General features: G+C 45.6%; 1 protein-coding gene across 1 annotated transcript; it reads right to left on the bottom strand.

Moving 5' to 3' along the window:
• Positions 1-2122: 2122 nt before the first annotated feature.
• SYPL2 (synaptophysin like 2) lies at positions 2123-15738 on the bottom strand. The gene is made up of 6 exons (XM_059374232.1): positions 15408-15738; positions 15172-15246; positions 8214-8338; positions 6929-7130; positions 5123-5314; positions 2123-3314 (listed from the first exon to the last, which is right to left on the bottom strand). Exons 1-6 carry the CDS (start codon positions 15459-15461, stop codon positions 3168-3170), a joined length of 795 nt encoding a protein of 264 aa, XP_059230215.1. The 5' UTR covers positions 15462-15738; the 3' UTR covers positions 2123-3167.
• Positions 15739-23944: the final 8206 nt, after the last annotated feature.

Raw genomic sequence — 23944 nt, 5'->3', positions numbered from 1 at the left:
TGACTTCGAGACCTCAGACTTTCTTCTCATTTTCACCCAGGGAAGGTTTAAGCACTGCAAAAATAATCTCTGAGGGCAATGATTCTTAAGCTGAGAACTACAGATGATCCCTGGGAAGGGGTGGGGGGCGTCGACCAGGATCTTGTTGAAATTGTGACATCGTGTCCAAGTGCGTTTTTCTGGAAGTCACTTGTCCGAAGGGGGATAGAGGTGCAAGTTTGTTCAGGAAGAATCTTTATAGTTAAAAGGGCAAGACATATGGCTCTCACCTCCTGACAGGAAGCTTAAGAGAGCAGATGAAAACAGCATAGTGGAAGCTACTATCTCTTGCCTTTTGAGTTTGCTCAAATGTGGTAAAGAGTCTCAGTTACTTTGGACTAATTGGTTTCTCTCAAAAGAGAAAACGCAGACTCTATTGCTTGGGGTGCAGAGTGGGGAAAAGTGGAATGATGTTTTGGCGGAAATGCTGCTATTTGTCCAAGAATGTAAAGCAATGGGAGGAAGAGAATAAAAATCCCTGGAAGGGCTCTAGTCTTAGCTCTGTCATAGCAAATGTTTTGAAGCACTGTTTATTTAAATGTGTAATAACAAGCACCAGAAAACAACATGCAACATTCTCCCCCCACCCAGCCCCGATCTTCAATCCCAGAAGTAGGAGACCTATGATCATGATAGTGGACGGAACTCAAAATTCTGAAAATGTCCTTCGTGTGCACCCTGGCAGTGTCAGAGTTTAGTAGGGCGGAGGGTGAGTGCCCTGCCTGTTGGCCTCCTACAATCTGGAGAAACTAGACACAGTCTCCTACCCCAGGCCCCACTAGGCAAAGCAGTAGTGCCAGCCCTGGTCGGAGGGGCATGAATCCTATGGGAACAGATCTGCCCTCAGCTCTTTGCCTAGCCCAGCCCTCTGGAGGTAATGAGGTGAAGTAGGATTTCCTCTTAGGTCATGGAAAGCAAGGCCATAGCCAAAACCAAGGCCCTTCTGGAAGAGAACAAGCCAGCTCTTGAGAAGGAGAAAGAGCTTCCTGAGAGTTCTGGGCTAGGAGTCCTTGGCAGAAGTTCATACCCACCCCAGCCACCTTGCCCTAGCTCGAGGGCCAGTTGCTAACTTCAGCCCCCAAATGAGAACATTTTATCCGTCACATTTCAAATAAATTATAGATATATACACAGAATCCAAACAAAGTTCCAGTAGAAGCTGCTCACAGACCCTCACAGGGGCCAGCTTAAAGAAAAATCGTCACCTCTTTGTTCTCTGTGTCTCTGGAGCTGCAGGCAAAACTGTTCCCCCTCTTCCTAGAGTAACCATGGGGACAGCTCAGGACAGAGAGGGGTTCAGACTTAGAAACACTCATCCCCAACTCCTCTCTTCCCTCCTTAAATCCCTTCCCCAAAATCTAAAAACAAAACAAAACAGAACAGAAAATCTAATTCTTTCACTGAAATGTTCTGGAGCATTTGAGGATAAATTTCACACTCCCCCTGTCAAGTGGGGAAACTCTGACCCAAAGAAGAAGTGATAGCCCAAAGTCAAATATCCTGTCTTCTGGGTACCCCAGTCATGTGCACATTACTATGGATGGTGTTTAGGAAGGTGAGAAGGTTGAAGGGATTGTCTCAGTCCTGAGGAGAAATTGGCACAGGGCACATTCACCTTTGGGATGATAAGTGGGCCAACTGGCACCAGATTGGAAAATGGCTGGATTCTTCTTTCTTCATCCTTCTCTGAGGAGCCGTATGGCCAGGGCTGACTGAAATGCTTTGAGTTGGGTAGGAAATGATGTCCCTTTGCCAGTCAGCATTGACTCTTAGGCCCTGGGGTCCAGAGAGGGACTGAAGGAGGTGTCAGAAAGAGGAGACATATCAAAGACAAATATGGAACTGGGTCCCGAAGTGAAGAAGCACCAATAGCATTGGCCTGCCCTGGACAGGGTTCGGGTGGGAAGGGATAGAGCCTGGGAGAAATGAGGAAGCAGAGGAGGAAATGAGGGCAAACCAAGAGGGCATGTCCTTTTGTAAAGGTGAGACAGGGAAGTATGAAAAAGAGGCCAGAGCAGGAATTGTGGGTTGGGGGGGGGGGGGATGAGGAAGAAATGGGCCCATCCATCCATGTCCTGGGGCTCTGGGCAACTTAGCCTCATGATGGTCCTTTGGACCCTTCCAAAGTCCCTATCTGGACCCACAGGAATGAAAGGAAGGCCTAGAAAGACATGGGAAAGGATCTTGAATGCCTCAGACCCAAGAGGCTGGGGAAGGGAGATGGACGGAAAGATTGGAGGCAGGGAGGACTGAAATGGAGATGTTCCTAGACCCCTCATCTTGTGTCCTATATGTGGGACTAAGCCCAAGAAGGAGGCCAGGAAGGAAAGTCAGATTTCTAGGGCAAGTACAAGTGTAGTGTAGTTTTGGTAGAAAGTGCCCCAGCCTGGAGGGTTGGAAGGACAGAGGGAACAGAAGAAATGCTTCCCCAGCAAGTGCCCTGGCTTCAGTGTCTTGAAGTTGCAACCCAGTTGCAATATTTCTGCTCCCCACTAAGTCCAGGCCTCATCAGGACCCTCTACAGAGCTTTTTTCTAGGCTAGTTGTGGCTTCCCACATGGTAGGCTGTGTGGGTGAGCAGAGGCCAGAGGGAAAAGTGGGAGAGCTGGGGCTGACTGGTGATTGGGGAGACACAAGTCTTAGATGACAGCCACTGGGGGGGGCGGGGAGTTCCTGAACCACTGGTGGGCCCTTCATGCAAGGGAACAGGAAAAAGGTTGCCAGCCAATTTCCCCTCCCCCCACTTTTATTGAAGCCAACAGGTTGATAAAAGTGGCTGCTAGGAACCAGTCTCAGGACTCTGCTCTCCAGCCCCTTGCAGTAGATGCTCATTCTCAGAGGCTGCAAGGGTACGAGTAAGACCCCAAGTAAGATGCTGGGTTTCAGGCAGTAGACAAGAAGCACTGAGCTCCTGCCTTCCGAGGCTCCAGCCAGAGGCTGGATAGGAAGCCACTGGGAGGGCTGCCCGGGTTTCTGACAGCTGATGCCTGCCCATCCATTAGCGTCGTCTCAAAGCTCAGAGCCCAGAATGATCGGGGAGGGGAGTTGGAGAAGGAAGAAGGAGGTCCTGGAAGCCGGAGGTGGTTGAAGAGGTGCTGTCCTGTTCGGGAGTAGCCAGGTAGGGGCTGCTTACTGCTTCTCCACTGCTCCCTGCTCCGCTGCGCTCTCCTGGCTAGGGCCCTGGCCCTGGTCCTGGCCCTTCCCGTGCCATGGGGTCTCCTTGAACACAAACCAACAGTTCCCAGCCCACAGGAAAAAGTTGATGAAGCCGAAGAGCTGCAAAACACCAGGGGAGTTTGTGAGAGTGGTAAGGAGGGCATTGTGGAGCAGGGAGGGGGAGTCCCTGGGGTGGGTGAGGGAGAAGGCAGAGGGCTGGGAAGACTAAAATAACAAAGAACTGAGTGCTCGCTTCAGCAGCACATATACTAAAATACAGAGAACTGGATGTAGAGGCAGGTTCAGTGCTGATTCCCACTAGCGGTTCTCAGGCCAAAGTCTCTCACTGTCCACAGCATGCACCTGAGCTGTAGCTTGATCGCTGGGAGACTCTGGCCCCTGGAGCGAAGCATCACGCAAAGCAGAGCAAGGCGCTTTCCACAGCAGGGTCCCAAGTGCCTTTTCCAAGGGTGGGTGTGACCAGAGCTGTCCAAGGTGCTCCTTTCCTGAGGCCAGGGACCCAGCCACAGCTGTATTCAAACATTTATTCAAAAATACTTAAGAACCTATCAGCAGGAAGTACTGGGGCAGGGGAGCATACTGATGTCCACAATTAACTTTGAAATGCATTAAAAATATGGTGGTTTGGGCGCCTGGGTGGCTCAGTGGGTTAGGCCACTGCCTTCGGCTCAGGTCATGATCTCAGGGTCCTGGGATCCAGTCCCGCATCGGGCTCTCTGCTCAGCGGGGAGCCTGCTTCCCTTCCTCTCTCTGCCTGCCTCTCTGCCTACTTGTGATCTCTGTCTGTCAAATAAATAAATAAAATCTTTAAAAAAATAAAAAATAAAAAATAAAAATATGGTGGTTTGGGGTGCCTGAATGACTCAGTGGGTTAATCCTCTGCCTTCAGCTCAGGTCATGATCTCAGGGTCCTGGGATGGAGCCCCACATCGGGCTCTGCTCAGCGGAGAGCCTGCTTCCCCCTCTCTCTCTGCCTGCCTCTCTGCCTACTTGTGGTCTCCCTCTCTTTGTCAAATAAATTTAAAAATAAAATCTAAAAAACAAAAGAATACAGTGGTTTGATGGATAAAGAGGGCAGATAGATACGTGATAAAGCATGTCTAGGAAAAAATTAATCATACAATTTAGGTGACGTGGGTATGGGTGTTCATTGTAAAAGTCTTTCAACTTTACTGTATGTGTGAAACTTTTTACAATAAAATGTTGGGGGCTAAAACCTATCAGCAGGGTTCCAGCAAGGTCTAGAAGGCTCCCTGGTATGCCAGCGATGAAAACCCTTCAGTGTCTGGGACTTGGGGAGTTCCAGGCCATTTTCAGGGCAGGACTAAGGTAACAAGGGGCATCTGAAAAGCTCAAAGCCTCAGCTATGTGCCAACTGATATGGAAAGATTTCAGCATTCTAATAACCAGGATGGCCAAACCAGTGTGTACCAGCTGGACCCACCCCTGCCCAAAGCCCCTTTCCTGCCTGGAGACCTGAGTGACAGTGAACCCCTTTCTCTCACTCTGGGTGTGCTCCCAGTCTTGAGCCCCACCACAGCCTGTGCACCCCTTCACATGCTCGCATGCACATGTGCACACGTGCACACACATGCACACACATTGTCAAGAGGCAGGAGGGGTGGGAGCATGCCTGGATGTGGTGAGAAGGGAGATAGGAGGGCAGAATACAGAAGGAGGAAAGAACAGGAGGCTAAGTGGCTCTTGGGTCCCCCACCCAAAAAAAGAAAATGGCCTCTCAGGGTCACCCAGAGGCCAGCAGCCATCCTTAGGTGCCAGGGTCACCCGCTCCAGTTGTAGGGGATACCAGCTGGAGAGACACCCCTCGGCTTCTCTCAGAATGTGCTAGCTGGGTATCTGGGATAACACTGCCTCCCCTAGACCCCTTCAGCGGCTGCAGGTCTCACCACAGAGATGTTGGCCAGTCCCATCGAGGGTGTGGCCCCAGCACTGCACACTGCTTCCTCTCCATGGCACACAGACATGGCTGCTGTCAGGCTAGATGGCCGCGTGGCCCCCTTGATGTCCGTCAAGCCCTTGCCCCAGGCGGCCGCAGCTACCAGCCAGAAGAAGGTGAAGGAGACAGTCACACAGAAGTCCTGGGAGGAGTAGAGGGACAGGAAATGTACTCAGAAAGGCCCCCCTGATTGTCTGCTTCTCTTCCTCTGGCTATAAGGCATTGGGATCCTGCAGTGCTAGGACAGCTACCTCTTGCCATCCTACCCAACATCTGGAGCCTCAGGGAGCCCAAGTCATCTTAAGGAATTTGTTCACTGCCACCCAAGGAATGCTGCCATCCAGGGCTACCCCCGTCCAGTCCCTCAGAACTGAGTTCAGGCAACAATGTATCAAGGCACCTGCTGGTCACTGCCACCCCCAAACCCAGGTGGCCTAAACGCGCACTCTCGACTTCAAGCCTTTTCTTTGATCACCATTGCTCAGCTACAGCTGGTGGCAGAGAGCAGACTACAGGAGACAAATGGGGTCGTGTAAGTTACCCCTTCACCTTGCATGCCTGGGATAGGAAAATGGTAGAGGCGGGTGAATATTAATGATGGCTAACACTCACTGAAGCTAACTAGACACCAGATATTTACACGCATTTTCTTTTTTTTTTTTAATTTTTAATTTTTTAGAGTTTTTTAAATTAACATATAATGTACTACTTGCTTTGGGGGTACAGGTCTGTGAATCATTAGTCTTACACAATTCACAGCACTCACCATAGCATATACCCTCCCCAATCTCCAAAACCCAGCCACCCCATCCCTCCCCTCCCACCCCCTAGCAACTCTCAGTTTCTTTCCTGGGATTAAAAGTCTCTTATGGTTGGGAGCCTGGGTGGCTCAGTGGGTTAAGGCCTCTGCTTTCAGCTCAGGTCATGGTCCCACGGTCCTGGGATCGCGACCCCATCGGGCTCTCTGCTCAACTGGGAGCCTGATTCTTCCTCTCTCTCTGCCTACTTGTGATCTCTGTCTTTCAGATAAATAAATAAAATCTTTAAAAATAAAATAAAATAAAATTCTCTTATGGTTTCTCTCTCTCCCTGGTCCCATCTTGTTTCATTTTTTCCCCTCCCTACCCCCCATGACCTCTCACTCTGCCTCTTAAATTCCTCCTTTCAGAGAGAGCATATGATAATTGTCTTTCTCTGATTGACTTATTTCGCTTAGCATAATCCGCTCTAGTTCCATCCATGTCATTGCAAATGGCAGGATTTCAGGGTTTTGATGGCTGCATAGTATTCCATTGTGTATATATACCACATCTTCTTTATCCATTCATCTGTTGATGGACATCTAGGCTCTTTCCGTAGTACATGCATTTTCACTTAACCCCCCCACATGCTATGAGATAGGTATTCTTTTATCCATATTTTATATTGAGAAAACTCAGTGGAAGTGACTTGTCCAAGAGCACACATCTAGTAAAGGACTGTCCTGGAATCTGAACCCAGGTAGTCAGGCTCCAGGGTGCACTTCTTGATGCTATTTTGCCATCTGTGAGCACAGCAAGTGATGGGGGCTTGGTAGAAGCAGAGTCCTCAGAGCTGTGGGAGTCACAGAACCTGAAGGGGATGAACAGCGAAGAGCTGGCAGGGAGACCTTCAGGTTCCACAAAGGGGTGTCCTCCCTCCCCAATGTGACATCAGTCCCAGAAGGTGCATCTCCTCAGTTTCTCTACCCCATCCCTTCTGGCCGATGTGCACTCACCACCAGTGGGAAGCGCTTGTTCTCTGTGTAGAGGTTGTGGAAGCGCAGGTAGAGGACTAGCGCAGCCATGGTGTAGAAGAAGGAGAAGATGCCCAGGGTCACAAAGAACTCGGCAGGAGCAGAGAAATCCCCCATCAGGTGCATGGTCTTGGAAGTGGAGTCATCATCACAGAGGGGCATCTCATACTGGACCCGGTTCAACCTGCAGGGGGCAGGAGGTGCCATCCTGAGCTCGAGGCAATCCTCGCCCTGTGGAGGCAGGGGACCAGCCCGAGCTGGGAGTCATCATGGGCTGCTTCTTGCCCTGGGACTCTTACAGAGCCAAGGAAGGAAGCCTGGGGTAGGAATGTTTCTAGAGGCTACCTTGCAGTCAAGACAGGAACATCCCCAGAAATCTGGTCCAACTCTACCTCCCATTCAGCTGCTACCCACCCCTTTGTCCAGATACAGAGACCGTGTATTTCCAAGTGTCTTCAGGGCCCTTTAGGTCACAACTACAATACATATACAGTGCCATCTATTTCTGGTGGCCAAACCACCAGGGAGATCAGCTTCATTTTGCCCCTGGGAGAGTACAGGTCCACAGTGGCCAGGTTAGGGTTGGACTTACCCATTCTCAGGCCTAAATAAGGCACCCCTGCCCCATTGGACTATATGGGACCAAAAAGGACAGGGGAAAAAATAAATAAACACCCTTTTATATATGAGAGACAGTTAACCTAACTTGACTATTGGTGCTAAAAATTTCTGAGAAGGCAAGCCCTGTCCCCAGTGCTCTTCTGAGCATTTGGGACTCCCCTCCATAGGCTCTTAAATAGCCAGGAAAGAGTCTTCTTTTCTACCTCCTGGTCAAGGTGTACCTCCTTGGATTCTAGGGTACTAGGTGAGCGCCCCACATCAACTTTCTGGATCTAGGTACTAACAAGCTCCCTAACCTTCAAGGCAAGGAGAAGGTCACTGAAGGTCAGAGAGACCTGTGCAATTAGCCTCCATCCCAAACTCCATGAGTTCTTTCTGTAGGAACCCTTGTTCCCTGCTCTTGGTTATCTATGGACTGGAACATCATTATAACAATGACCTATCTGATTTTCCCTGATATTTTTCTATGGTTAGTGTGTCTGAAATTCCTAAAGGGTGGGAAGGACCCAAGTTTTGTAGTTCTATTTGAACCTGGCATGGTTCAGTAGAAGGTTGTTCATTAGGCTTCTGGAGGAGGAAGAGACCAAGCAGGTCCTGTTAAACCAGCGAGGGAGGCTGTGTGGGGTCAGAATCCATTCCTGCTCACCTGAAGGGATAGCCGAACAAAACAATGATGGAGCTCACATCCTTGGCTTCGTTGTTGCAGCGAACTGTTGCTCCTGTCTCCCCGCTGTAGGAGCCGCAGGACCCGAAGGCGAAAATAGCAAAGAGCTGAGGGAGAGGGAAGGCCCTTTGAGAGTAGGAAGGCCTCAGCTGGCCAAGGAATATCTCCTCAGAACCACCTTCTGACTCTCAGCAGGTGCGGTTACAGGGGCGGGAAGGATTTCCTTTAATCAAGTCCCTCCTAGGAAGGGACTCATGGCTTCCCTTGGCATTCCCGCCTCAGGTTGCTGTGCTCACTGCACCTGAGTGCCAGACCAAATAGCCCAATGAAGGAGGTTGATTTGGAGTGGTGTCCAGAAGGGAGACGTAGAGGGAACAAATGGATAGTTTCCACATCTCCTCACTGGATGTGACAGGTAACCTCCTTAAGATGATGACGTACTCAAAGCTATTCAGGCTTTTGGAAACGTCTAGCATAAAGCAGGACCTGAATTTCCTCCCCAGGGGAGAGACACCCTAGAAACAGGTTCCTCTGTGCCACCTGGGATCAGGCATGTGTTGGAATTTTTTCCATTTCTCCTTTGGAGTTGTTGTTGAATCTTGTCACCGTGTCACTACCTTCCAGTGGCTTCCTGCCTCACTGGAGGTATAGCTAAAAGGGACAACTTCTGCCAAGCCTTCAGAGGGGAACTAGGCAGGGAGCTGTCCCACGCTCTGCTAACTTCTCCTCCCCCAGAGGTTCTTTTCCTCACAGCCAGAGTGCTGGCCACGTCTCTGCTGACCGTCCTGGCTCAAGCCCAGAGGAAAGTACCTTCCACTTGCCTTATCAGCCTCCACTCACTCCCCAGTGGTGTTTCCCTTTGTAATCTGTTGATGCTGCCATCACCCAGTGTTAAGAACCAGGGGCATTTCAGATCACTTGAATTGTTTTCCTCTCCACTTTTCATCACATTTTACTAAACCTCCTGTCTTGAGTGAGATGAAATTTCCTTACCCTATGGTTTTCAAATTTCTTTCTGGGAAAACACACTGGTTAGAAAAGGAGGCAAGAAGCTGGACTCTCTAAATGTCCCACATCGTCGGTCCAGGCCCCATCTCCTATGCACTTACCTCGTACAGGCTTGTACATGATGGAATCATTCTGAGTAAGCACAGAGCTTATTCTGCTAATGATCGTTTTCTGTGTGTTTCTCCATGTCTTGGTGTCTTGGACATTAAGCACCTAGAAGACAGCTCATCTATGTCCCAGGCTTGCAATCAGCGTTTAGAATAGAGCTGTGTGCACGTGATTTTCCTAATGCTTCCGAGTGTTGTGGAGTGAGAAGAGGCCTGGGTTAGGAGTTAGGAAATCTGGGTTCTAGCCTGGGTCCGGTCACTCAGTAGCCGGGCAAACTCTAATAAAGCGCTCCGCTCTCTGAGTCTCCGTTTTCTCATCTGTTCAAGGAGGGGTTTGGAGTGGGCAGTCAAGAGGCCCTGCTCTCACAGAATGAGGGTAATGCTGTCAGTGTGCTCTTGGCTGCGCTGGCCAGCAGCTGTGCTCTGCCCCTGGCTAGGGCCTGGCGCCACTGCCCCACCTCGCATCGCCCAGCCTGGCAGAGCTTCTTCGTGCTGGAGCCATTGACCCCTCTCTAAAGGTCACAGTGAACACCTCTCTGTTTCCAGGAGGTTTAGTTCAGACAAATGAGAATTGTCTCCATTTTTAAAAAACATCAGGAAAGGAGAGAGTGTCACTCTCTCCAGGACCTAAATAACCTCCTCATCTGGCTTAATTTACAGAGGCTGAAGTGGAGCCCTCTTGGCTCCTGTTGACAGAGCTGAAGAGAAGTTCCCCAAAGCCTCGGCCTCATTACCCCATATAGACCCCAGCCTCCTCATTGGCGTAACAATGGTGCCTTCTAGCTCTTCCTCATAGGAATTCCCGAATTTTTGTCAGCTCTGTGAGCCTCTTACGGTTTTCTTTATTCCTCTTAGCTTCCGGGCCTCAGAAGTGGACACACAATTAGGGTGTGCCATTCTAGGAAGGGGAGCACAGTTGGATATATTTTTACCCATTGGCAGTTAGCTCTATCTAGGCCCCCTAAGAAAATAGGTATTCCTAACTTTGGGCAATGAATGGTCAGTTGCGGAGCCTTCTCTTCACCAGCACTTCCTTGACAGGCACATCTAAAAAAAGATGATACTTATTGAGCACCTACTGTGTACCAGGCACTGTTCTAGGTACTATCATTTAGTAGTGAACAAAAGAGAAAAATCTCTGTCTTTGTGGAACTCGTGCTCTAGGGCTGCTTTATCCACCACAGTAGCCAGTAGTAGCTGAGTGTGGCTATTTACATTCAAACTCATTAAAATTAAATAAAGTTAAAAATTCAGATGCTCCATCACACTAGCCACATTCCAAGGGCAACATTTTAATAGCCACATGGGGCTAGCAGGTACCATACTGGACAACATAGACCATAGATCTTCACCATCATTGTCCAAAGTTCTGCTATACTTAGATGATAACCTTGAAGTTCTGAAAATCCTGACCCTGTTCTGTGATTCCTCCAAGAATGAAATATACCACAAGAGTTTTAGTACTAGCTATATTCTCTTCTGATTCTCTGAAAGTCGGGAATCCCTAGCCACCTTACACAGCTCTTTATCAATCAGAATATATAATTAAATCTGAACATCACACAGCCATATGATGCCAGAAAACGTAAAGTTTGCTAGGTAAGTAGACAAAGGGAAAAATCTGAGGGGAACCTCACAGTTTCACAAGACAGCAGAGCAAAAAAGAGCTCAGATGAGGGTGCCTGGGTGGCTCAGGTGGGTAAGCAGCTGCCTTCAGTGCGGGTCATGATCCCAGGGTCCTGGGATTGAGCCCCATGTCAGGATCCTTGCCCAGTGGGGAGCTTGCTTTTCCCTCTACTCCTTTTTCCCTGCTTGTGCTCTCTTGCACATGCTTGCTCTCTCTCTGACCAATAAATAAATAAAATCTTTATTAAAAAAAAAAAAGATCTCAGAGATTATTAAGCCCAATGGTCTCATTTCACAGAGGTGGAAATTAAAGTCCCACCAAGGAACTTTAAGATCAAGTGACTCTCCCAAGTTCCCATTTAGCCATTGTGAGAGCCAACCTTGGAATTTAAATCTCCTGATTCCCTGTCCAGTGCTCTTTCTACTTCATTTATTCATTAATCAACAGTTACTGACCATCCCGTATGTGTCAAGTGCTGGTAACACAAAGATGAATAAGACCTGGTATCTTCTCTTTCAAGTTTATAACAAGGAAAAAAGTGTCATGCTCAAACAAAATAAAATTCTGCATCACAAAGTTATTAAGGCTCAAAAAGAAAGAGAGAGAGAGAGACAGAGAGAGAGATGTCTCTTATGTTCAGCAAAGATTATAAGGAGGCAGGGAGTAGCTCTGTACTTGGGATGTAGGAGCAGAGAAAGACACCCTAACCTGGCCTCCTCGACCTTTTGGCACCAGATTTGCCTTCTTCCCTAAATGTGCCAGGAGACTGAGGCACAGGGAAGAGCAGGAAAGAACTGAAACCATCCATGTCACCAAACACGAAGATCTAAGTTGAGCAAACTGCTCAGAAAGAACAGGAATCAAGGAGAAATGGAGTCCCTGAGCTGGGGATGGGTTGGTGGAGGGAGGGAGGACTCTCTTAAGGTCTGATGCCAACCAGCCTTCCTCCTCCTGGTCCTGTATTGCTGGGGACACTATGGTCACACGCTGCCCTCCACACCCTCCTCCTCCCGTCTCTGCTTCTCTTTGGGAAAGGTGTCAGAATAACCTCACAAGTTTGGTGCCGACTTGCTTGATGGTGATGATCCTTTGAGAACACTCCCATCCCCAGTTAGTGCCGGGCACAAGGAAGACAAGTTCTTCCCCTGCTCTCACCTCTACAGTCATCTCATTGGTTTTATGGACTCTGATGGGGACGCTGATGGGATTCTTTCACATTCCCCACACCAACTGAAATAGTTTATTTTCATTACAGAGTCCCACAGAGCCAAGCAAGTGGTTTTGGCACCTCAAACGTGAATTACTGATCAGGAGTACACCCAGTTGATGATAATATGACTTACTATAGGAAGAGTGACTGAGTAATTCAGGAGATTCTTTTGTGCCTTACCCTCAAAGTGAGGATTTGGCAGTGACATTTGAGTAATCCAACCAAAGGACAAGTCTAGCTGACAGACTGCATAAAGAAGAAATTTAGGGGAGAAGGGAGGTTTAGGAGCGGGAGAAAGGGGAACCAACACTCACTGAATAACTCCTGGGCTGCTTGGACTGAATGCTTGGATGCTTTACAGAAATCACCTCCTATAAGCCTCTAGTGAACCCATAAGATAGATTGTACCCTCACTTAGATATACGAAACAAAGGCCCACTAAGATTTTGTTACTTACCCTAGGTATCCTAGATTCTATGGCTACAAAGCAGAGGAGACTCGATTTAAACCAAAGCCCATCAACCTCAAAATCTGCCCTTTTTTTTAGGAAGCCAGTTCTTTACTAATTCATCTAGACCCATGTTATTTTGCTAGCTTTGTGAAGACTTGGTGAGACTCCGGAATTGGAATTGAGGTGAGATGAATTTCTGAATTTAAAAAAAAAAAAGACACTCTAAGCCAAGCTCCTGACTAATAAAAGTCTAACATTGCTTTCTTCTTACCAGGATTCCAGCAAAATTACTTTTGGATAACAATGTCAACAAAAGTTTTCAAGCGTCATTAGTATAAATGCAAGACCTATGTGTTCTTTTTTTCTTTTTCCAGCCCAGGAGCATCTGAGCCCCCCAAGCAGGAAATGAGTGAGAATCCCAAAGGACATCTTCACTGTCATTACTGGTGCTGGTTCCTGTGCTCCTTTACAGGAGCTTATCCTGCAGAGATTTAGGGCCAGTGAAACTCATGCTCTGAATTCAGGCTGCCGGGATGGAAGTAAAAGCAAATCATGTCTCCCTTTGATGCTGCCCTTCCCACGAAGGCTGAGTTCAGAGTCTAGCCCTGGGCCCCTGGATTTAGCACTATGAGAGAAAGGCATCACCCTCTCTAAGAAGCTGAAGATCAAAAAAGTCAAATGGGTCTAAACTCTTAGGGATCAGTGCTTACCCTGGGAAGAGACTGGATATTTTCCTAGGCATTGCTTTGTGCAGCCTTTATAGAAACAGCCTTTATAGAAAAATGGTATTGGTGGGTGGGGAGGGGGGTGGCACTTTGAAGATGGAAGGATTTCAGAATCCCCCCCCCCACAAAGGATGATTCCATGGTCTAATAACCTCATTGTTTCCCTTATCCCTTGACAGTCTTTCTCAAATTTCCTCTAGATCTATTTGTCTAGTTTAATGATAAAATTGTACCCTCACATTTCAGGTTCTGCTCCTCATAATGGCTCCCTAGTTCTGGATGGCAGTCACAAGGAGCCTTAATAACATTCTTATATGGCCACCACTGGTATTCAAGTGGTGGATCAGAACAGGGAAGTTGGGGGGGGGGGGGTGAAATTGCTCAGTCAGCAGTCCATCCAACCGCTCTTGAGGCAGTAGGGAGGGTGGAAAGTCCCCACCAGGTCTCAGAGTTTGCTCTCGGGAACTCCTTGCTTGGCCTATAGCCCCAGTCAAGGTCTCAGATATCTGGAGATAACCCCAAATGCACTATTGCCCCTGAATTCCAGGTCTGATGATTCCCATCCAAATGATGATTCAGGAATCGGTGACACGGTGCTCATCCCCGTGAGTTAAAAAGCCCTCTAGAACTCAATCCTCCCCAGTCTTAATGGTAACTTATTCGTTAGCTGAATTCTGTGCTGGAAGCACATTAATTAAGTTATTCACCCATCATTTGGTGTGTAGATTGTCTAACTTAAATCTCCTCTGTTATAGTGCACTAAATGCTGCCAACAAGTTTTCATGATTTGAAAGAGTGACTACACCTGCCCCCATGCCTAACTTACACTCAGGAAACCTTGGGCACTGCTAAGGACAGAAAATATACTAATATCTCAAAGTACCAGTGAGGTAAGGAGATATATTTCCCGGTGACCATTACAGAGGAAACTGAAGCTATGGGCAAGTGATTTCTTCAAGGTCAAGAGGTGAGCCTAATGAAGGGCAATATTTTGGCATACTGACACATTTAGAACAGAAGAGGACCCTGTGGATGGTGTGATCAACAGTTAACTAATGTTGGAAACTGAGGTCCAAAGAAGTGACTTGCCCAAGGTCACAAAGCTGGAAAAGGCAGGTCCACGTCTGAAACCCAGAGCCCCAGCTTCCCTACTCAATGTTTTATCTGATTCTACAAGCCACATTTTGGCCACAGTGTGATTTTTATTGTCTTAATATTTTTTCTTTTATTTGATCTTAGAGCCCCAGGCTTCATTCATTCATTCATTCATTCATTCACACTTTCACACAGTCACAAGAACCCATATCACTCTAGTGACCTCAACAGGACAATTGCCAGCCAGGACCCTGTCCCTGGAGCCCACATTCAAGATCAGCCAGGTCCCGGTGGGTTTGGGGGCTGGATGGTTTCCATCGCACTCCTCCTCTCCTCTGCCTTCCGTAGCTTTCCTCGTCCTCCTTGTCCTCCTCCCCCCTCCCGCCACCGAGGAGTGGTATGTGCAGGATCAGAGTTCTGGAAAGGTTACACCCGGGTTCTCTCGCCCGGGTGAAATGTGAGCGCCCTGGGCAAGGGCTCCTTGCACATAGAAGGACCGAATCCCGGACTCCGCATGCCTTGCTCCTCGCTCTCCAGCCACCAAGTGCTGGAGAAGAAGCCCCAGCCCGCCCCTCCCCCGCCCACCTGTCGCCGCCCCCCACCCTTCCGTCACAGCGGGCCGCAGCACCTCCCCGCCCCCCACTCCGGCCACATTGCTTCGGGTCAGCGTCACAGCCCAGGCTCCCGAAATAGCCCACAGCTAGAGCGTCGACTCACCCACTGGAGAACTTTGATGAAGCCCAACGGCTCCTCCAGCCGCCGCCAGCGCAACCCCACCAGCAGGCGGTCCACCTGCGGAGACAGGGCCCGCGGAGGGTCAGGGCGGTGGGGGACCCAGGAAAGCGCTGGTCCTCTTCCCACTCACATTCGGGGAGGGGGCGGAATAAGGGTCCGGCGTGACGCCCAGGTGGAGAAGGGGTGGTAAGACAGCCCCAGGGGCGCGCGGGTAGTACCTGCTGGCGCGGCGACTTGTCGGCCGCGCGACTCGAGCCCTCCGTCGAAGACATGCTCTCAGAGTGGGGCCGGGGCGCAGCGCCGGGGCTCGGCTCCCTGGCCGGGAAGCTGCGGGTACCGCGGTGGGACGAGGGGCTGCTGATCAGCCGCCGGGGCAGCGAGCTGTGCTGGAGCGCGGGCGGCCGTCGGCGGCCGGGGCTCCAGACTGGCTGGGCGGATGGCGGGGGCGCTGCAGCTGGCGCTAGCCGAGGCCGGGACCGCCGCTCTGCCCCTCCGGCTGCAGAAAGCCCCCGAGTCCGATTCAAACTTCTGTCAAACTCGGGAGCTCAGTTGGCAGCCGAGTCACGTGGCGTGCGCTCGCTGACCCTCCTCCCGCCCCCTCTGCCCGGGGTCTGCCCGCTGGGCGTCTTAAAGGGACTTGTGGCCTCCGCGGACAGTTCGGCCGCGAGGGGGCTCAAGTTCCTGGCCAAAAGCCTCCCGAGCCAGGCTCAAGCCCTAAACCGCAGCCGCTCCAACTCGCGGCCCAAGTAGGAACCAGCCTGGACGCACCGCGGTTCCTAATTCCTCTTTCCCCTTTGGCCTGGATTTGGGGCCGCTGTGCACGGTTTTTCTCTTCTTCCACACCACAGTACCCAGAACCCACACCATTTTCATAAAGCATGATCAGCGTTGATACAAGGTTCTGAACCTTACGGTTAACAAACTGCTTGCTTTCAAAAAGCTCCGAGAGCCCCTGCAGAGGGGAAGGGCAATAGAACAGAAATTGCTCACTTTTTATTCCGTCTAGTTAGGTGTCGGTTTAATTTCTTTCTAACAAAAGATACTCATAATTTGGTGACAAAAATTATTAATCTTTAGAAAGTATAAATCCATTCTCCTTTATAATAGACGTCACCATTTAAATGAGAGTGAAAACAGTCTTTGAGGTTTGGAGAATATTTGCATTGAAAAGTTGACATTGTTGTGTTATGATTGACCTTAAATCGATCCCTAATTTTCAAAAAAGTGTTTGGCAGGAGCCCTGAGCGGCCAGTCATGAATATTACACGTTCGGTTTACTTTATTGTAAATAGGGAAAGGTTAAGTGATTTGTCCAAGGTCACGGAGTGAGCCAGGGGGCGGCGGCCAGGACAAAACCTGCCTGTGCCTCCGAAGAATTTACTTCTTCTAAGTATGTATCCTTCCCCTCACAGAGTCATTATTGGAGGTCCCCTCTGATACTTTAGAATAACTACTTTTGGAACAAACATTTAGCTATTATTAAGACAATTCAATCCCCCCTTGAGTAAGTGCCTTACCACGGTTCGGGTAGGAAGGCGTGGCTGGACTTGAAGGAAACTTCTCCAGCATATTTCCGTGCAAATTTGGACGAAATAAGAAACAACAGAGTCCCGATCCAATTTTTAACAAATTGTTCTGCAGTTTTAGCTCCTTAACTGTAGAATTGGAATAATAATAATATTAACTGCCCTACTTACTGCATAAGGATTAAGTGGTGTGATGTGTAAATGCCCACACTATACAAATATGAACTATTCCTAATGTTTACAACAATATGCATACAGAATAGAACACCATCAGAAAATTCGGAATAATACAGCAAAAATTCCACACATCTACTAAGTAGCCTTACTAAATTTTAACACTTTTCCTTCTTTGCCTCAAACCCATTCTTTAACCAAAAAAAAAAAAAAAGCATATAAAAACAAAGCTCTGTGTTCTGATATCATTCCCTCTATCTCTCCTTCCACTCCAGAAGTAACCACTATCCTATCCTCTATTTTTTTATCAGCTTCGTACATATTTTAATACTTGTTCTGTAGAACGACTGTATCTGCAAACAATAAATTAAAATTCACCAGACTTACTATTGTTTTTCACATGATTTTAAATTGTCTCTAAATATTGGGCTTTAGGTGACCTTCTTCAACTTGTGGGTTTGTTTGTTGTTGTTGTTGTTTTTTAAATACTCAGTGGTGGATTTACAAGAGTCATCTGGCCAGGTGAATGTACCTTTAGTCCCTTCATTATAACTATAGAGAATTCCACAACATACATATACCACTATATTATTCTCATATTGATGGGCATTAAGGTGATTTCCAAATATATACTTTTACAAGCAGTGTTGCATTGAATGTATACATATATCCATAGTCGCCACACAGTCTTGAATTTCCAACTTTCTTTCTTTTTTTCCTCCTTAAACACAAACCCTGGTAAAAAACAAATTTTTAAGTCATGACCCATTTTATAAAATGAAACAAATGTTTCATAAACCATTCTCATTATTTTCTATTACATTTCATTAAAGAAAATCTGGCCATCTGGAGGCCAATCTAGGTTTTGTCTAAATTTGCCTAAAATTTATATAATTTGGGGGTCCCCTGTAGAAAAAGAATATACAATTATGAATACAAAATTAGTAACCAGGACTTGAAAGACTTTGCAAGTGAGGGAGCCTGAAGCTTTACTACCATTAGTTTCAGAGTAAACACGCCTCAATGGGTCTTTACCAGCAGTTTCATGAACATTGCTCTATACCTAAAAGCAAGCCGGCTAGGACAGAAGACTTGAACATTTCACCTTTGAATTTTGATAAATGTCTGTACCCATGTAACCACCGCCACGAGCCTGATACAGAATATTTCTTTTTTATTTATTGATTTTTTAAAATCTTTTTTTTTTAAGATTTTTTTAATTTGTTTGACAGACAGAGATCACAAGTAGGCAGAGAGGCAGGCAGAGAGAGAGAGAGGAGGAAGCCGGCTCCCTGCTGAGCAGAGAGCCCGATGCGGGCTGAGCCACCCAGGCACCCCCAGATATAGAATATTTCTATCATTCCAAATAACTCCCTCTTGCCCTTTTGTAATCAATCCCTCAGCAATTACTGATCTGTTCTCTATCATTATAATTTAATTTTGCTTTTCTCTAGAATTGCAAATGAGTGAAAGTACACACTATGTACTCTTTTGTGTCTGTTTTTTCACCCAGCCTAGTTTTTGAGATTCATCTATATTGTTGTACTTACCAGTGGTTTGCTCCTTTTTGTTGCTGAGTAGTAGTCGATCATATTATGAAATATGATCCATAACTGTGTATCTATTCAACTGCCAAAGTACATTTGGATAGTTCCTTTTCTTTTCTTTCTTTTTTTTTTTTTGCTATTATGACTAGACCTGACACAAACATTCATGTACAGCTTTTTGAGTGAATGTAAGTATTTATCTCTAGGGTAAATACCCAGAAGTGAGATTTCTGGGTTATATGTAAATACATGTGTTTAACTTTATACAAAAGTACCAATCTGTTTTCAAGAATGGCTGTTTCTTTTATTTATTTATTTATTTATTTATTTATTTAATTTGACAGACAGCAATCTCAAGTAGGCAGAGAGGCAGAAGGAAGCAAGCTCCCTGCCAAGCAGAAAGCCCCAGGCAAGGCTCAATCCCAGGACACTGGGATCATGACCTGAGCTGAAGGCAGAGGCTTTAACTCACTGAGCCACCCAGGTGCCCTAAGAGTGACTATTTCATTTTGCTTTCCCATCAACAATGTATTCCAGTTGCTTTACATCTTCTCCAGCACTTGGTATTAGTTGTTTCAGGTTGTTTTGTTTTGTTTTGTTTTGTTTTGTTTGGGTTGGGTTGATTTTTTTTTGGTGGGGAGGGTGTTCGCTTATTAGTTTTTTTAACCATTCTGAAAGGTAGGTAGTGGTATCTCTTTGTGGTTTTAATTTAACCCTGATGGCTAATGATGTAAAGCATCTTTTAACGTGCTTATTTGCCATCTGTGCATCTTCAGTGAAGTGTCTGTTCAAGTCTTTTGCCCATTTTTAAATTGGGCTAAGTTTTGAGAATTCTTTATATACTCTGAACGTAAGTCCTTTGTTGAATATGTGATTTACAAATACTTTCTCCCAGTCCGTAGTTTGTCTTTTTCATTCTTTTAATTGTCTTTTGCAGAACAACGTTTTACATTTTGGTGACGTCTATTTCACTATTTTTTTAAGTGGCTCATGCTTTTGGCATCATGTTTAATCACTCTCTGCTTAACCTTAGATCACAAATATTTTCTCCTTCGTTTTATTCTAAATGTTTTATAATTTTATTTTTGAGTTATTTTTTTGTATAAGGTATGGGATTTAAGTGAGGGTTATTATTATATTTATTGAAATGTAGATATCCGGGTGTTCTAACACCAGCTTTTGAACACACTATTCTTTCTCCTTGCTTTTGCACTTTTGTTTAAAAAAAAAAAAAATCAAGGATCACCTGGGTGGCTCAGTGGGTTAAGCCTCTGCAGTCAACTTAGGTCATGATCTCAGGGTCCTGGGATTGAGCCCCTGCATCAGGCTCTCTACTCAGCAGGGAGCCTGCTTCCCCCTCTCTCTGCCTGCCTCTCTGCTTACTTGTGATCTTTCTCTCTGTCAAATAAATAAATAAAAATCTTTTTAAAAAATCAATTGGCCATATTTGTGTGAGTCTATTTCTGGACTTTCTACTTAATCTATGTGCCTGTACTTTTGCCAATACCACATTGGCTCAGATACTGTAGATTTCTAGTAAATCTTAAAATGGGCTAAAATGAGTCCTCCAACTTTGGTCTTCTTCAAAATTGTTTTAGTTATATAGTTCCTTTGCCTTTCAAAATAAATTTTAGAATCAGTTTGTCTATATCTACAAAAAAATTCTGCTGGGGTATTGATTAGAATTGCATTAAATCTATAGATCAATTTAGACAAAATTGACATCATTACTTTGTTGCATTTTCTAGTCCATGAACACAAAATGCCTCTCCATTTATTTAGGTCTTATTTGATTTCTGTATCAGCATCGGCAGTTTTAAGCACACAGCATTCATGTACATGTTTGGGTAGACTTATACCTGAATATTTTATTTTTGGGAGCCACTATAAATGGTATTGTTTTATTTTTTTTTAAGATTTTATTTATTTGACAGACAGAGATCACAAGTAGGCAGAGAGACAGGCATAAAGAGAGGGGGAAGCAGGATCCCTGCTGAGCAGAGAGCCCAATGCAGGGCTCATCCCAGGACTCTGGGATCACTACCTGAGCCGAAGGCAGAGGCTTTCACCCATTGAGCCCCTAAATGGTATTATTTTAAATTCAAGTTTCCATTTAGCAATTTCTAGAAACTTGTATTTTTCTATTGACCTAGATCGATCCTATGAAATTTCTAAACTCATGTTTTAGTTCTATGAGTTTTTGCAGATTCCTTTGGGTTTGTTATATAGACAGTTATATTATCTGCAAATTGGGGCAGTTTTCTTTCTCACTTTACAACATGAATGCCTTTTACTTATTTTCCTTGCCTTAGTGCACTGGCTAAGACTTCTAGTACTGGGGGCGCCTGGGTGGTTCAATGGGTTAAAGCCTCTGCATTTAGCTCAGGTCATGATCCCAGGGTCCTGGGATTGAGCCCCGAGTCTGGCTCTCTGCTCAGCAGGGAGCCTGCTTCCTCCTCTCTCTCTGCCTGCCTCTCCGCCTACTTGTGATTCTGCCTGTCAAATAAATAAAAAAAATCTTAAAAAAAAAAAAAGTTCTAGTACTGTTGAACATGTGTGGTGAGAGTGCCTCATTCCTCTTAGGAGAAACCGTTCAGTCTTTCACCATTTAGTACGATGTTACCTCTAGGTAATATACAGATTCTTCTTATCAAGTTACAGATGTTCCTCTCTATTCCTGGTTTGCTGAAAGTTTTTATCATGAATGGATGTTGAATTTTGTCACATATTTTTTCTGTACCAATTAATAACAATCCTGAACTTTTTCTTCTTTGGATTATTAGTATGGCAGATCAAATTGATGTATTTTTGTAGAATATTTAAAGATCTAGAATTAAATAATATACTATAATTATAATATAAAGTACATAATTTTTATTTTTTTATTATTTTTTGAAGATTTTATTTTTTATTTGACAGAGAGAGACACAGTGAGAGAGGCAACAAAAGCAAGGGGAGTGGGAGAGGGAGAAGCAGGCTTCCTGCTGAGCAAGGAGTCCAATATCAGGCTCTTTCCCAGCATCCTGGGATCATGCCTGAGCTGAAGGTAGATGCTTAATTACTGAGCCACCCAGGCACCACAAGTACATAATTTTTAAAGATACATATATCTCCCTGTCCTTGGCTTGTCTCTCTCTATATATAACTACACTGTACTTTTAGGACAGTTTTAGGTTGAGAGCAAAACTGGACAGAAAGTGCAAAAAGTTCCCATCTCCCCTTCCCTTCTCCACATATAACCTCTCCCACCATCAACGTCCTGAATCAGTACAGTAACTTTATTTTTCACAATCAATGAGTCAACATTGACACGTCATTATCAACCAAAGACCATAGTTTACATTGGAGTTTACTCTTTGTGTTATGTGGGTTTTGACAAATGTATAATGACATATATCCACCCATATAGTATCATACAGAATGATTTCACTGCCCTAAAAATCTCTTACATTCTATCCATTCATCTCTCGCTCCCTCAACACTCTGACAACCATTAATCTTCTTATTGCCTATATAGTCTTGCCTTATCCAGAACACCATATGGTTGGAATCACTCGTATGTAACCTCTTCAGTAATAGACCTTAGTAATATACTTCTAAGTTTCCTGTCTTTTCATGGCTTAATAGCTCATTTCTTTTTAATAACAAATGATATCCCATTGTATGGATGTACCACAGTTTATGTATCCATTCACATATGAAGTCATATGTGACTTTTGGTTGCTTCCAAGTTTTAGTGATTATGAATAAAGCTACTATAAATGTCCATGTGATAAGATCCCCAATTACTAATTTTGTCAAATAGATCAGTGGATATTTTGATCTTATTTAATTGATCACAAATGTCTCTTGCAGGAGTTAACTGTAATGTTAAAGCAACACGTGTGAGGAAATTTTTCACACCCCAAATGGTGTAGCAATAGTAGACAGTCAGCCGTGGCGTGGTTCTCGAGAAGTCCTTCTCTGACTTCATTTGGTTCTTGGATGAGTGCATCCAGTACCTGGGAAGTATCATTTAGAGTCTTGAAGAGCAAGCATACTGTTTGGCTTATTCTATATTTTAGTCCTAACGTGAGTCCTGGAAGTCCCATAGTGAGCTTTGAGGCTCTTTTTACCAGGAGGGCTGTTAATATGCTTGGTTAGTATGTCAGTAGAGGTGGCTTCCAGGATAAATGACTATGAGGGATGAAATCATCAAGAAGCGCTTTTTGTTTGAAGTCCAGCCTTAACACTAACCTAATTAGGAGGAATCACTGGCAAATGGGAAAAGACTTGTCTCAAGAGATAAGGGCAACCCCAAGTGCATCATCCAATCTAATCATAAAGAAAGTGGGGCCATCCATTATCTCTATGGGTATACTCTGGCTTTTAAAGAGTAATTTTGTCATCCCAGCCACACAGAATTTGTCAAGGTGATAGCTGAGTTATACAATTGTTGGGTGTCTATTCCATTTCCTAGTTGTTTGAATAATCCTATACCCATAGGGTCCTGTTATCCCCACAGAATAACAAGCAAGGAGATTGTCTATACATGAGCTATTGTGGCAATTTCTCTGAGGTTTACCTCAAGTTGTCTAGCTTAGGCAAACACTGTTCAAAGACAATCACATCCACAAAATATCACATCCACAAAGGTGTGTCATTAAAACTTAATTTTTCTCTCAATAATAACCCATATTTCCAGAAATAGACAAGTAAAAACAAGTCTAGTTTTAACAAATGGTATAATTATTTACATAAGTTCAGCAAGAATGATTTATCATATAGATCTTTTAGAATCTGCTTTGCTGGAACTTTCATAAGGAATCTCTAGGTTAACTTTTAATAGCTTCTTCAGGCCAGAAGCCCGGCCAACACTTGCCATCAGACATGCCTGCAATGCCTGTAGATTTGGGTGGATCCCTCTTCATGAGGTCCCCAATATATCCTGAGGTTCCTGCTCCTGCCAGGAGGTGACATTCTTTACTCACCTGGTGAGGCTACTGGGAGTTCTGTAAGCAAGGTACCAGGCCTTTAAGAGGCTTTAAGGGGCTTTAAGAGTCCAGGTTTCATAAAGTCAACCTCAATTCCTCAAAGCTGTATGGTCATATCTGAGTCTATGCATTTCTCTCTCAATCATGACATTCAAGTCAAATCCCTGAGAAAATAACCAATATTTCCAACCGTGTCCTGTTGCAAGGACAACAGATTCTTATTGAACTTATGCAAATGGCCATGACATCCAGGGAAGAAAGAATACTTACTAAGACCTTTTGAATTTCAAAGGGTTCAGGCAAAGAGAAAAGCTAAATGCTTCAATATGTTTACAAGTGAATACTTTATCACGTTTCTGTAAGTCATGTCTTTTTTTTTTTTAAGATTTTATTTATTTATTTGACAGAGAGAGATCACAAGTAGGCAGAGAGGCAGGCAGAGAGAGAGAGGAGGAAGCAGGCTCCCCACTGAGCAGAGAGCCCGATGTGGGGCTTGATCCCAGGACCCTGGGATCATAACCTGAGCTGAAGGCAG

The sequence above is a fragment of the Mustela nigripes genome, chromosome 14 (genome assembly GCF_022355385.1).
Source record: "Mustela nigripes isolate SB6536 chromosome 14, MUSNIG.SB6536, whole genome shotgun sequence".
Lineage (NCBI taxonomy): Eukaryota > Metazoa > Chordata > Mammalia > Carnivora > Mustelidae > Mustela > Mustela nigripes.
This window is presented reverse-complemented; position numbering and strand designations above follow the sequence as displayed.

What these genes read in the sequence shown, in the direction of transcription:
- SYPL2 (XM_059374232.1), bottom strand. Translation starts at nt 15,461, where the DNA reads ATGTCTTCGACGGAGGGCTCGAGTCGCGCGGCCGACAAGTCGCCGCGC. An exon ending in TTGTTCGGCTATCCCTTCAG is followed by an intron (nt 7,131 to 8,213) that starts GTGAGCAGGAAT and finishes TGCCCCCTGCAG; the next exon opens with GTTGAACCGGGTCCAGTATG. An exon ending in ACAAGCGCTTCCCACTGGTG is followed by an intron (nt 5,315 to 6,928) that starts GTGAGTGCACAT and finishes TACTCCTCCCAG; the next exon opens with GACTTCTGTGTGACTGTCTC.